This window comes from Syngnathus leptorhynchus, chromosome 2 (assembly GCF_054491065.1).
Source record: "Syngnathus leptorhynchus isolate UIUO chromosome 2, UIUO_Slep, whole genome shotgun sequence".
Lineage (NCBI taxonomy): Eukaryota > Metazoa > Chordata > Actinopteri > Syngnathiformes > Syngnathidae > Syngnathus > Syngnathus leptorhynchus.
In genome coordinates, this window is record NC_141196.1 from 18666449 (window position 1) to 18679693 (window position 13245).

Genomic DNA, 13245 nt, shown 5'->3' on the forward strand with positions numbered 1-13245 from the left:
AGCAATCATGTTTTAAAATGTGAGTACTGTACTTCTATTATACCTCATAATAAGAAAACTATCGTCCTGCACATCAACATATATTCATACAATGCAATCAACATATTACTAAAAAATACTAAAAGATCTCCCTTATTGCTTTATGATACCATTGGTTTGGCTGTGGTTTGATTTTTATGTATCTGTTGTTTTTCTACAGCACCATCATTACAACACATATAGTACAACTTGGGTGTCCACAAAATAATTTGCAATAAATTATTATGTCATATATTTTTTGAAGTGCGTACCTAAGGGGACCAAGACTCTTGTGTCTCATCATCATATAAATACGACATCACTGCATGAATAAATGTGTTTTTTCGTGACTTTTTTTTTTTAATCATAGGTACGGTACCAGTAAAAACACTTACTTAATGCACGGATGCAAATTGAAAGACATTCAGGTCATAAAGAATCAGCCACATCACAAAGTTGACTGAAAATATACTAAGATGTGCAAAGCTGTTATCTGGGTAAAAGGTGCCCACGATGAAGACTAAATTAAAAAAAACGTCTTCTGTTTTGATTCAGTAAATAAATAAATAAATAAATAAATAAATAAATAAATAAATGTTTTGCTTAATTTTCTTTTTGTTTTGGATGTTCGAAATAAAGATATTAATTAATCAATAAAAAAATAAATAAATAAATAAATAAATAAATAAATAAATAGTAGATAAAAAATAAGAATGGATAAACAATAAAATAAACAAATAAATAAATAAATAAATAAATAAATAAATAACTTTCCAAACTTTTTCGTGGTACTGTTTTATATTATTATTGGAAATCAAAATGTGATGACAAGTTGTGTAGCCATTCCCTATTCACGAGAATACAGGCGTTTTTCTTTTCTTTTTGTTTCATTTTCTTTTTCTTTTTTTAAGAATAAATGGGATAGGCTACAGCACCCCGCAACTCTGACCAGGATAAGTGGTGTTGAGAATGGATGTTGCTTCATGAAAAAAAAAAAAACCCTCAAAGGTGATAGAGACGAATAAAAATATGCAATTAGTACGGAGGGACCTAAACCGGACATTCACGATTGGTTTAATGCTCTTATTTTAAGTGTCACACATTTTCACTTCCGGTGTAGTGTTCATTTTGTATGCCAGCTTGCATGTTCTTTTTTGCACAGCCACCGTGGAAGGTGCATGCCATGAAACAGCTGAAAACACATGCAGCCGCCACAATCACGTCAACCGCCGCCGCCGCCACTAAGTTAGTGTCATGAGTCCCAAATTTCAGACGAGGCAGAAAAGAAGATATTCAGAGCTTTTAACGATGATTGAGCTGACGACGTGACGAGGCGGAACTTCCACGCTGACAGTCGGACCGAGCGAGCGCACCCACAACACCGGCTCAGGAACGAAGACACAGCTGCTTACCAGGCGTTTCCTCCGGTTATCAGTGTTTCAAAACTGGACCTTTTAACTATTTTGATCGCTGGAAGGAACAATGGTGGCAGGTTGGAGAGCTGGAGCCGAATTAAGCATTGAACTAATGGACGCTAAGATTTTTCCATTTAAATACGCGCGATCCCTTGGTGGTTAAAGCGTGAATTAAAAAAGTTGGATTTTCACTGTTGTCGCCATGGAGGAGCAGGAGAGGGAGATTTCCTACGAGGATCCCCCGGCGTCGGACAGCGAAGTTGTGGTCGTGGTGAATCCGAGTCGAGTGCGCCCTCCGCTGGGCGTGGTGCTCGCCACGGTGCTGTACTGCGCGGAGCTGCTCAACGCCGCCGTGCTGTGCGGCAGCTACCACCGCACGGACGACGATCACTGGCTGGGCTTCACCATCGCCTTCATTCTCTTGCCGGCCGTGCTCATCCAGATGACCCTCATCTTCATCCACCGGGACGTAGGCCGAGACCGGCCGCTGGTCCTTTTGATGCACCTGCTGCTCTTGGGGCCCATCATCAGGTAGGTTTTCAATACTTGGAAACAAAAACAAAATATACTGTGAGCAAAGAATTTACAGGTTGCATCATGTGGAGCAATTCAAATGGTCGATAATCTCATTAAAAAAAAAATCTAATATAACATTTACTCACCAAAGATGCTGATTAGAAAATGTATTAATGTGTGCAGATAGGCACAGGTATGTTTGTAATAGGTTTTGGTCGGACCAACCAGTCACACATGGGGAAATATCTCGCCTCTCTGAATTTGTTGCATCATTGTCATCATTGCTCTCTGGTTCATGGTGAGCTGTCCCTGTTTTTTTTCCTCTCCCCAAGATCTTGGTCAATAGATCAATTAAGATCATTGCGTCATCATCCATAGAGGTTGAAAAAAGTAATAAGCCTATTTGGCAAGTGATGGCATAGAATACAGATACAAGTGACCCAATTTACGAGTTTCCAAGATACGAGTCGTCATTTTGGCACATGTTACCCCCCCATACATTTTTGCAAACTTGACATACAAGCACTTCTCACAAATTTGACTCAAAGTGTTGTACATGGCTTAAATGCACTCACATTTATGCAGTTAACACAAGATAAATTACCAAATCAAATCAAGCCCGAGTCTCCTTTGTCTCCCATTTCCTCTTTTTTTGACAATCTACTTCTCCCGTCTCCCTCGCACCATGTTTTCACCGTTCAATAAAACACTAAATTGGACACGTTACTTTATGTGCAGCTATACAACAGAAGATGCATTCATCTTTGTTTATATAGCGCTTTCACAATGGCTTTTGCAATTATAACGTGCTTTAAGTCAAGTCCAGTTCATTTATATCGCTCTTTTAATGTGTTCAAAATTGATGTTTTTAATAGCGAAGAACTGTTTTTGAGATACAGTGGTCCGATCAAATAATTACTGCACAACAAGAGTTGCATCTAAAAGTCTGCACTTACAAAGATAATAATCCCAATATAATATAAGTATGTGTTTGGACTCTTCCATATTCTCCCATTGCAAATAGATTCACAGTCCAGATGGAATTAACAGAAGGCCTCACATTGAATAAAAACTTCTCCCACACAATGATATATTGGAATCATCGAAGCTGAACCCAATCTGTTGCGTGATTCATACTATTCAACCACCAACCAATAAAACATTTGACAAATAAGTGAAACTGAATTAATCAAACTGTCCCCATCACAATGTGAAACATTTGGATATCCTGAACAAATGTAAAGCTAATGTAACCATTGCAATATTACCTCATTCACTACCATGGACATTGAAAATCATCAACTGGAATCCAAACGTTGACTGCCCCAATTGAATGTACTTTTTACAGTGAGTAATTGATATTTTTAATGATCATGTCCAGGCTCTATCAAGCAAATATGAGACCGGCTGCCAATATATGTAACTACTTTTATACAATACAACATAATACATTTTTATTGATCTTTCGGCTTCAGTGTGTTGCCATGTCCACTTACAGAATCGGTAGTGCTGGCAGATACTGTATCACTTAAACTATACTAAACAATAAGACTGTTGATTTTACTTATCAACTTTCCGAGCAAATCAACTAGCAAAACATGTCTATAGTAATCTGCACACAGTGCTACTTTTAATCATCAACTCTGCTGACTGTGATGTATTTTACTGAGAGGTTTTGTATTTTTGTCATTATTGTTGTCTGAATTGTGAAATTACATGTTGTGTAGTATTAATGTTTCTATCATCACGTGATAGGAATGAATGTACAGCCCACCACTGGGTTCCATGCGATTGATTTTCTTTTTTTTTTTATGTCCCCTCCCCTTGCAGAAGCTTTTAATGCCTTGCAAGCACACCAAATTTATTACAGCTTGATCTTGGCCAATCCTTTCACAGTGTCCTGTTCATGCAGCTGATCTTAAAGTTAAAAGGAGCGATCAGAGAAGTGTCTAGAAATAGCCGTGCGCACTTTTATTCTCGAGGTAATAGGAAGAAAGATAACCTGTTTAGCAGCCACGAGGCGAGGGAGAGACTGTGGCACTCTCAAATTCTCACCCCCCTGCAAGAAACCCGTTCGACATTGTGAGCTTTGATTCCCCAATTTCACATTGACATGTGTGGAAGCAGTTTTTCTTTAGTTTTTTTTTTATTTAACCTTTATTTACCCAGGCAAACAATTAAGAACAAGTTCTTATTTACAACTGCAGCCTGACAGTTGCGTTCATTAATCCGTTCTGATCCCGTAAAACCTCTACCCTGATTTTTTTTTTTTTTTGCATTCTGCAGTATTGTATTGCTAGTACGGTATTACTTTATAAAAACATTCAACAATAACATGATGTAAAGCGTTAAAGAAGGTGGCAACGGTAGATGACTGTTTAGCCCAACTGGCTCACAGTGCAGAGGTAATGGGTGTGAATCAGGGCTTTGGCCTTCCTGTGTAGAGATATTTTTTCTTCTCCCCTTGCTTGCGTGGGGCTTTTCTGGGTACTCCGAGTTCCTCCCACCTTGCGAAAACACACATGGTAGGTTACTTGAAGACTCTAAATTGTCTGTTGATGTTAATGTGAGTGTGAATGTTTTGTTGTTGTTGTCGCAACCTGCAATTGGCTGGCGACCTGTTTGGGGCCACCGCCACCAAAGTACGCTTGTAGTTTGAGCTCCCAAGTTAAAGCCAGAAAAAAATGGTTTGTCAAAAAAACTTATATTTCAAGGAACCATTGTAGCTATCTTAGCAAGACATTTTGGAAACGTGCTGTCTGTGCTTCCAACTTTGTCTTCCATTGTAACTTGTTGAAGGTATGAATGTCCCAATCCTATTGGAATTTGCACCAAAGGGCGGGGGATCGGTTTTTGAGTACGTTAAAACCAAGCCCAACAGAAACAGAGAATACTCAAGGGATGGCATTTGCCAAGACATTAAGCAAACATACTCCAACCCATTTTTCGGAACACCCATCAATTTCAGTTACAGAGCACATAACCAGAAGCAGCTGTTATCTCTTATCTGCTCAATACTCCCACTGCTCACACCGAGGAGTGCGCTCCCCACGTCAATGATTTAAATAGACAATGAGCACCTTTGAATATCACACTGAGGGGAATGTAAATGAAACAAAGGCCAGAAAGAGCACACACACACACACACACACACACACTGAAGCACAGTAGCATTAGTCCTGCGTTGCGCTTCCTCTGCGTTATCTCAACTCGATGTAAACACATTGCCTCTGCTGCCTGTTGGCTTCCTGTGCAACACTCAGGGAAGCTTTAATGGCTGAGCTCATGACCAAGCAGTAAAAACATCTTCTTTCTCAAACAACTGGAATGTTATTCCAAAAAAAATAAAAAAAATAAACCCAACCTCACAACCTACTACATACTGATATGTCGATTTGTCCACTGGTTTGGGCAAAACCCATCTTGGTTCTTTTCTGAAATCAATAGCATCAAGCAGCATATTATGCACTGTCTGCACGGTCACTCAAAAGCCAATATCGTGCCCCGGTTGGTCCGCAACTATGTGCTAAAATTTGAACATCTGTATCTTTGCTTCTGAATTCGCCGAATCAAAACGGGATATCATGCAACAAATGCGGTCAGCGTAGGGTCTGGCTCTAATATCGTCTTTCTCCTTCTTGCTGAGTTCAACAAAGTAGTTATGCAGCATATCGGGACTGTCTGCGTGGTCACTTAAAGCCTACATACCGGCACCCATGTGTGAATTCCAGATACAACGTCTCGTTTCTGTGGTTCAGTGAAGAGCACGGCGTCATCGTATCAATTTTGAATGTTTTTTTTTTTCTCAACAGTCAGTAAAGTTGTCGATCTCGCCTCAACTTGTCTCTAAAAGAAAGCCAAACAACATAATTACTCTGTCACTCGTCCCAACATGCACGGCTTCTTGTGGTTGCCGAACACCTGAATGTATACATAGTCTCTTGCCAGAGGCCCGACCACTTGATTGTGGGCAGTCCCAAACAGGATGATCTCGCTGTCGAAAGAATTTCCTGAGAGAGATCGGTGTCACAGTTACTCTGCGTTCCCGGCTTGAACCCCAGCAGACACGGCCGTAAAAGCAAGTCACCATATTGATTCCCTTGCCTAATTTATTCATCAATATTTCTCAGCTGGCTCCCAAGAGCTTTTGGCCGGAGCACACAAATGTTCAGTATGTGAAGGGGGATGGTGGTGATAAGAGTTTGCTTTGCTGCCAGCTGACAACATTTGGGTCAAGGACCAGCGTGTCACGTTTACGCGGTGAAATTAACAGCCGGTCAGCAGCAGTGTCGCGAAACATTCCAGCACAGTGACGTGAAACGCCACGATGCACTCAATCCTCTTTTTAGAATTGTGTGCTTGTGAATACCTTCCTTCTACCCAGGAGCCTCTCGGAGGCTGCAAAACTAACAGTGTGTTGTTTGTCCTGTAACTTAACACAGAGAGCATTCACCTTGAGAAAGTTTACGGGACCACACCCTTGTAAGGTTCCGTTAAGCCTTTCAACCCTCAGGGAAGGAAGCGTGTTTTCTTTCCTCAGGCTGCCCTCTGGTGGGGCCTCACCACAATATTAGTTACTATAAACAAAGTCCATTTAATTAATAACGAAAATGTTTTAAATACATCTAGGGATTATCATCCATCAAGGGGAAATCCTCATTACACTGCGGTGTAGAATTTATGGACAAGATTAGGAATAAAGGAGCATATTACGTCCTCTTTTATTCTTTTATTTTTTTTATTTTATTTTTTTACAAATGACTTGCCATTAGTATTAAGTAAATTAAGTTTAGGTGTTTATACTGATGGTTGTACAAATTTGAAAGGCAAATATACATGCAGTGATGTGGTTAACCTGAAGATGGCGCCACACAGTCTTGTTTTCCTAAATTCAAGCAACAAACATGCATTATAGTTTCATTTATACAGTTTATCAGGAAAAAAAGATATTTATGTGTGGGTGAAAACTCCTTTAAGTTGGAGTTTATATCAGAACATCACTCCAGACTATGCCCTTATATTACCAACATGACGAAGCTGTTTTATTGACACACAATCATTCAATGTCGGGGTTGCTCTTTTACAAAATGGTTTTGAGAAATGCATGTTTGAGAAGTTAAGTTCTTATCCGAGAAATGTACCAAAGCGACTGAAAAATATATATATAATTAAAAAATATTTTCTCAATCCTTTCAAAGTTCCCATTGACTTCTAAATCACGTGTCCAAACCCTCTGGAGCGTTTTCAGGCTTCTCCTTCAAAATAAGCTTTGTGCAGTTGTAAAGGAGTACTCCGTGTTTGTCTTGCAGGTGTTTTGATGCCCTGAAGGTGTACTTCCAAGCCGGCAGGAAGGAAGAGCCTTACGTGACCATCACCAGGAAGATTTACTTGAAGAGGGGCGAGGGCACACGCACAGAGTGCGAAGTCAGCCGCTCCGAGCGCATGCTGGCTACGCACAGAAACGCCTTCAAGCGCACCACCGTCATCCAGGCCTTCCTGGGCTCCACTCCGCAGCTCACACTTCAGTTGTATGCCACTATCCAGGAGAAATACATCCTCCCCGTCCGACGTAAGATCATTATTTAAGTTGGAACTCAAGTCATTAACTACCATGTTGGAATTTGGGTAGGTTTTCTCGTCACCTGTCCCTCCAGCTACAGGTAAACGTCTATACCGGTGGGTCACCAACCTTTTTGAGACAGACAGACACTTTTGGCAACTCATGCGAAGGGCTACCAGTTTCGAAAACTTTTCTCAATTTGCCTTTCATATTGTTTATATCGATTTATGTAAAGACACTGTTATTGTCAATGACTTTTCATGATAGGAAATAAATAAAAATAATGAATAATAAATAATTAGGAAATGAATAAAAATATGCAACACTTGAGAAATAATGTCACAACAAAGAGAACATCGTATTTGAAGTCTTGCAATACAGTTTTAATGCATTTTAGGTTCCCCTGATATTTCATCCCAAAATTTAATATGAGGCCTATCTTGAAAATGACTACTGTAAATGGACTTATGATACAAAATGGATACCATAATTTTAGCTGACTCTCTCAGTGGTCATTTACACGTGTGTTGTTAATGTCATGTCATCAACGTTCCGTCAGCTAACAGCTATTGTCAAACTCCGGCGATATCTTTTTGTACAATTTCATTGCTTGTTTATGCACTAGTGTCTGAGTTTTTGCGTGAATGTTGGCAGAAGCCACATTCCGCTTGGCCAGCTCTTACCCATCAGCTGCTCCCAGAGTCCCGCAGGCCAAAAAGGTCCTGGACTCAGCTTGACGCCACCCCTTACCACCTGTGTCCACCAGCGGGTTTGGGGATTGCAGCCACGACAGGCACCGACCACCTAAGGGCCATCGCTCCGCCTCAACAGTGGCGCAGAACACGGTCCACTCAATTTTAATGTCCTCCGAGAAGTGGGCAAAATTAGCCAGAGTTTGGGAGTAGAAACACTTTCTGTTTGTGCGGAAGACCGCGCATGAAAGAGGAAGTGTGTGCCAATTAAATGATGTCATGACTCAGGCAAGAGTTCACCAAGTTGTTGTGAAAGCTTATTTTCTTGTTGATTCTCGGTTACACGTGACGCACTGTAACACTTTGTCAGCATATTTTGTTGTAAAAGCCTGACTTGTCAAGTGACTCATTACTCGTTCAACTTGAAGGTCGAGAGATGTTGTTTACATACGACAACTCTCCCGCCACAGAGACGTCGCGAATTGACGGCGGCCAGCTTAGCGTGCTGGAGTTTTTTGTCCCACCTTGACTCGAGATATGAGGAGCTGCTGAGTATGTCAAACTTTTAAGCATGTCAATTTGAGCTGCTAAATTATCTTCTCTGCATTCCATATTCCTAAAAATCTTATGATTGGGTTCATTGAACTCCAACTTCTCTAAAATGGGTGAAAAAAAAATATATCCAATCCTATTTTTATTAATTTGTCAAATAAAATGGTTTAGTTGACTAAATAAGGATAAAATGGAAAGAGGTTAGTAAAATAAAAAATTTCACATGGTTTGGGTTAATAGTCTTTTGACCGAGACATACTGTATGAGGAAGATGTGCTCTGCGATTAACACAATCTTTTCTTTTTGCAGTGACTTTGATGATCATCACCAAGATCTCCATCATATACGGGGCCCTGGTGTGCAGCGTCCTGGCCATCCAGATCCGTTATGACGACTACAAGGTGCGCTTCCGCCCGTCCGCCTACCTGTGCATGATCCTGTGGCGGGGCTTGGAGATCACCACGCGCGTCACCGCCCTGGTTCTCATGAGCACGGCACTCACCCACTGGGTGATCCTCGTGGGCATGGCCAACCTGATCTTCTTCTTCTTCCTGCCCTGGGCCGAGTTCTGGGCCAAGAAGGGCTCGCTGGCCAAGGACGTGGAGAAGAACTTTTCCAAGCTGGGCACAGTGATAGTGCTGTGCTTGTTCACACTCCTCTACGCATGCATCAACATCTTCTGCTGGTCGGCCGTGCAGCTGGACCTCAGCCACGGAGAGCTCATTGACCGCAAGCAGCGCTGGGACCGTGTAGCCATTTATTACAGTGCCCGCTTTGTAGAGAATCTGCTCCTCATCACACTGTGGTACTTCTTCAAGTCGGACTTCTACGAATATGTGTGCGCGCCGCTGCTCGCCGTCCAGCTGCTCATCTGCTACAGCCTGGCCGTGCTCTTCATGCTGCTCTTCTATCAGTTCTTCCACCCGTGCCGCAGCCTCTTCCGGCACAACATCCACGACTGCCTGCGTTGCATCTGCTGCCGTCGAGGAGCAGGCCAGGGTGGAGGCCAGGCGAGGAAAATGGCCCCGTCCTACTCCACGGCCGCCACCATGGTGCTGATGCCCGACGAGCCCCGTGAACTGCTGGACCCGCGGAACCTCAATAGCGACACGGAGCAGCAGGAGACGGCCATCCTGGATGACATCACGGAATATGCCTGAGATCACAATCGTAGGAGCACCCGCTAGTGACAATGATTTCCAACCCGGTGCCGCGCTACATTGGAGAGCCGTGATAGCTCATCAGGCGCGCTGCAACAAATGATTCCATTTCACTCAAATGCTCTGAAAATGACCACAAATCATGTCTTTGTTCATCTATGACAGTGAGGTGCAACAAATACAGTGGTGCCTTGAGGTACGCATGTAATTTATTATGACCACGCTCATAACTCAACTGACTCTAACTCAACTGTAACGTAAATATTTTTCCCCCATTGAAATGAATGAATGAAATTGCCATTCATTTGTTCCATCTTCCCCAGAATAAACCCAGATTTTGGAATTTAACTTTTAAGGAGAAAAATGCTATTACAGTACTTTATATATATATTAATTAGATACAATGAAACCAGCTGACAGACAGACAGACGGATGCCCCGTACATGGACGACTGGGTTCTGTGAATGTCTCCATGTGTTGCTGTACTGTTTGTGTTCAAATATCAGTTTCTTGCTTATGTTTCCCATTATGTATTAGCAAGCGCGTAACGCTACCGTATTAATGGCTAGCAATGCGTTTGTTTTGAATACATATGTAATTCTCTGACTCCTAGTGTATGATTAGTTTGATATTAGCCTAATCTGAGAGTGGCATTAGTTTATAAACTTTTTTTTTTTTTTTGAAAAATTGTGGACCATTAGCCAAAGTGCTACTAATTGTGCAGTGAGCTACGACACATGCTCACAAGTCAGTCAAAAATTCAATTAAGTCACTCGTAAATCAAGGCAACACTGTACTGTTGTTTTAGTCACGATGAGACTAACATTTAAGCAATATTAAGAGGCAACTTTCAATTACTGTACTGGTTTATTCCAATAAATTCCCAGTAAGTCCCGTGAAAGGTACATCCAGCGGAAACTCTTAACATCTTCCGCTAATGACCCATGTTTAGCTCCTCACCATCGTACAAAGGTTGTTCTCCATTATTATCTATCACTTGAAATGATGTCCCTAAAGATAATTTGGCTGGATTGGGTTTGATATTTCAAAGGCGCTTTGGCGCCATCTTGTGGCACCTCATGTCACACATGCAAATGTTAAAATCATGATCTCAATCTGTATTGATTTAGTCCAGGTAAAACCAGTGCCCGCTTAGTTTTAGTGGCAACCAGTGGATATAAAGGTTCGTTGGACTTTTGACCAACTCACAGAAAAGTATTTGATTCTCTTGTCACTTAATGTTGCTGGCACAGATAGATTGTGATGCTATATTGATGTGAATAATGGAAAATATATTCGTAGTAAATTAATGATATGAATTAAAATGTTCGGACCATTTGAGTGAAATTTCTCCCAACACATTTATGTGCCTTTGCACAGTGGTTGGAAATCACTGAATCAAACCTAGAGAAAAATGCTCAGTTGCAAGTATGTAGTACTAATGTAATAATGTGGTCATTATTGTCGTGGCATACTGAGAGCTGTTTCTAATATTTTGAACCAAAATGACATCATTCATTAAGTCCCATTTTGTTCAATGATACATGCAAATGCAAGTCATATTTAGATGTATCTATTTTTTAAAGGACTCACTCGGGGCAATTTGTTTACCTTAAATGTTGTGTTATAGTCACAAATGAAATGTTTAATAGACTGATACCACTGTGTTGCACTGGATAGGTGTTTCTTTTACATCAATAAATTTGCATATTGTAGAAAAGTATCATAGTAGATTAAATAAAACAGGGAAGGGTTTTTTGTATGGAGTCATAAAATGTATAACAAAAAAATACAATGATGATGCAAATTTCTATCTAACTTGCACATTAGTGATAATGCTAATGGTTACTTATTTCATATTGTATGTAGGGTTTTGATGAGCTCTCATCTGTAATCATCCAAATTCTAAATGATAAAAAAAAATACTGTAATGGTAGCAGGCTGCGTGTGTGGTGGTGTTTGCAATTGACTAGCCTTTCGTCCGAGTCAGCTAGGATGGGACTTGTAGTATTTTGACTCTCTTTGTGTAGCTGCTAAAATACTCGGAACAGCTCTTTGTGATGCAGTGCAAGATACCACAACCACAATATTGTTACTTTACATTTTGATTTCCAAAGTGAGCATTTTTAATTTGTGTAACTCTTTATCATACAGATGTACCTATCCAAAACCACAAATCGGTCAACTATTTCTGTTGCCTTTCCCACTGAAGTCGATTTTGCAAGAATGTATACTACACGGGACAAAGAATGCTTTCAGAGTGGACAGGTGTGCGGGGGGGATTGTGCGCCAAAAAAAAGTGCAGCTCAGTCACATTGCACAAACTCTGTAAGACGTCAGATTCGAAGGAATTAACCTTTCTTGCATGCTTGTCGAACTGCTTGGACCGGCTGCGACGCATGCCTCACCTTGTTAAAAACGGGTTTATTGTTCGGGCAAAAGTGACAGACAGCAAGATCTGTGGGAAACAAAAGTTGTAAAGTTAAAGAAGCAAACAGCATGAAAACAAACATGATTGATGAGCAGAACAGCAAGAAAATACACTACTTGTAAAAGGTTTGGGATGTTTGGATTCAAGGTGAACATTTCAGAGGCACAACAACAATTGATAGGAGACCCGCAAAGGTTCCCTCAGAAAGTTATAAAAGAGAGACGATAAGCGAACGTCGATGAAAATTCTCGTCAATTAAACAACGTTTAGTTGCTTGTTAAAAAAAAAACACACAAAAAAACAGCAAAGTCTGAAAAAAGACCTGAAGCATAAAATGGTTAGATTTCCAAAGACTTAGAAAAAGTCAACTTTAGTTGACCTCTTAATGGTTAGATTGAGTTTTAGGTCCATTGTAAACTCCAGAAAGTCAAGTATCATTAACATTTTGTGAGTAGTGTAGACTGAATGTCAATCCGGTCAAAAAAGATAACCATCTGAAAAGGTAATTATCATGGTTTTGTAATGACATGTCCACTTGTCACAATGTAGAACAAAGTTAATGTGACCTTTCTGACACTGAATGAGCTTCTATTTTGATTTCTCACCATTTTACTGATAAATGTTTAAGGTTTTTTTTGCATCCAGTGCCTTGACTACTTTATTGTTGACTTGAAACCTTAATCAAATAAAACCTCTATATTTAAAACAAGTTGCTTCGAGTATCAAATCCTGTTGTGACGTTTCAGCAGCTATTTTTAAACATCTTCCATTCATTAAGGTTTCTTACACTTCCTCAATTCTCCGCTATCTGACTTCCGTCTTATCGGAATGTAGTCCTTCAGCTTCTGAAGGGAATACTGCACCTTTTAAGTTTCCTCAATTCCACTCTGCCTTTTGTGTG

The 13245-nt window shown here is 40.6% G+C and overlaps 1 protein-coding gene across 1 annotated transcript; it reads left to right on the forward strand.

Moving 5' to 3' along the window:
- Nucleotides 1–1124: 1124 nt before the first annotated feature.
- On the forward strand, nucleotides 1125–13043 carry xkrx (XK related X-linked). Its single transcript, XM_085905862.1, has 3 exons — nucleotides 1125–1964; nucleotides 7259–7518; nucleotides 9063–13043. Exons 1-3 carry the CDS (start codon nucleotides 1636–1638, stop codon nucleotides 9911–9913), a joined length of 1440 nt encoding a protein of 479 aa, XP_085761988.1. The 5' UTR covers nucleotides 1125–1635; the 3' UTR covers nucleotides 9914–13043.
- Nucleotides 13044–13245: the final 202 nt, after the last annotated feature.

Bases quoted from the DNA above. Each gene is read 5' to 3' on its own strand.
- xkrx (XM_085905862.1), top strand. From the start codon at position 1,636: ATGGAGGAGCAGGAGAGGGAGATTTCCTACGAGGATCCCCCGGCGTCG. The intron at 1,965-7,258 runs GTAGGTTTTCAA...TTTGTCTTGCAG, and splicing joins CTCTTGGGGCCCATCATCAG to GTGTTTTGATGCCCTGAAGG. The intron at 7,519-9,062 runs GTAAGATCATTA...TTCTTTTTGCAG, and splicing joins ATACATCCTCCCCGTCCGAC to TGACTTTGATGATCATCACC.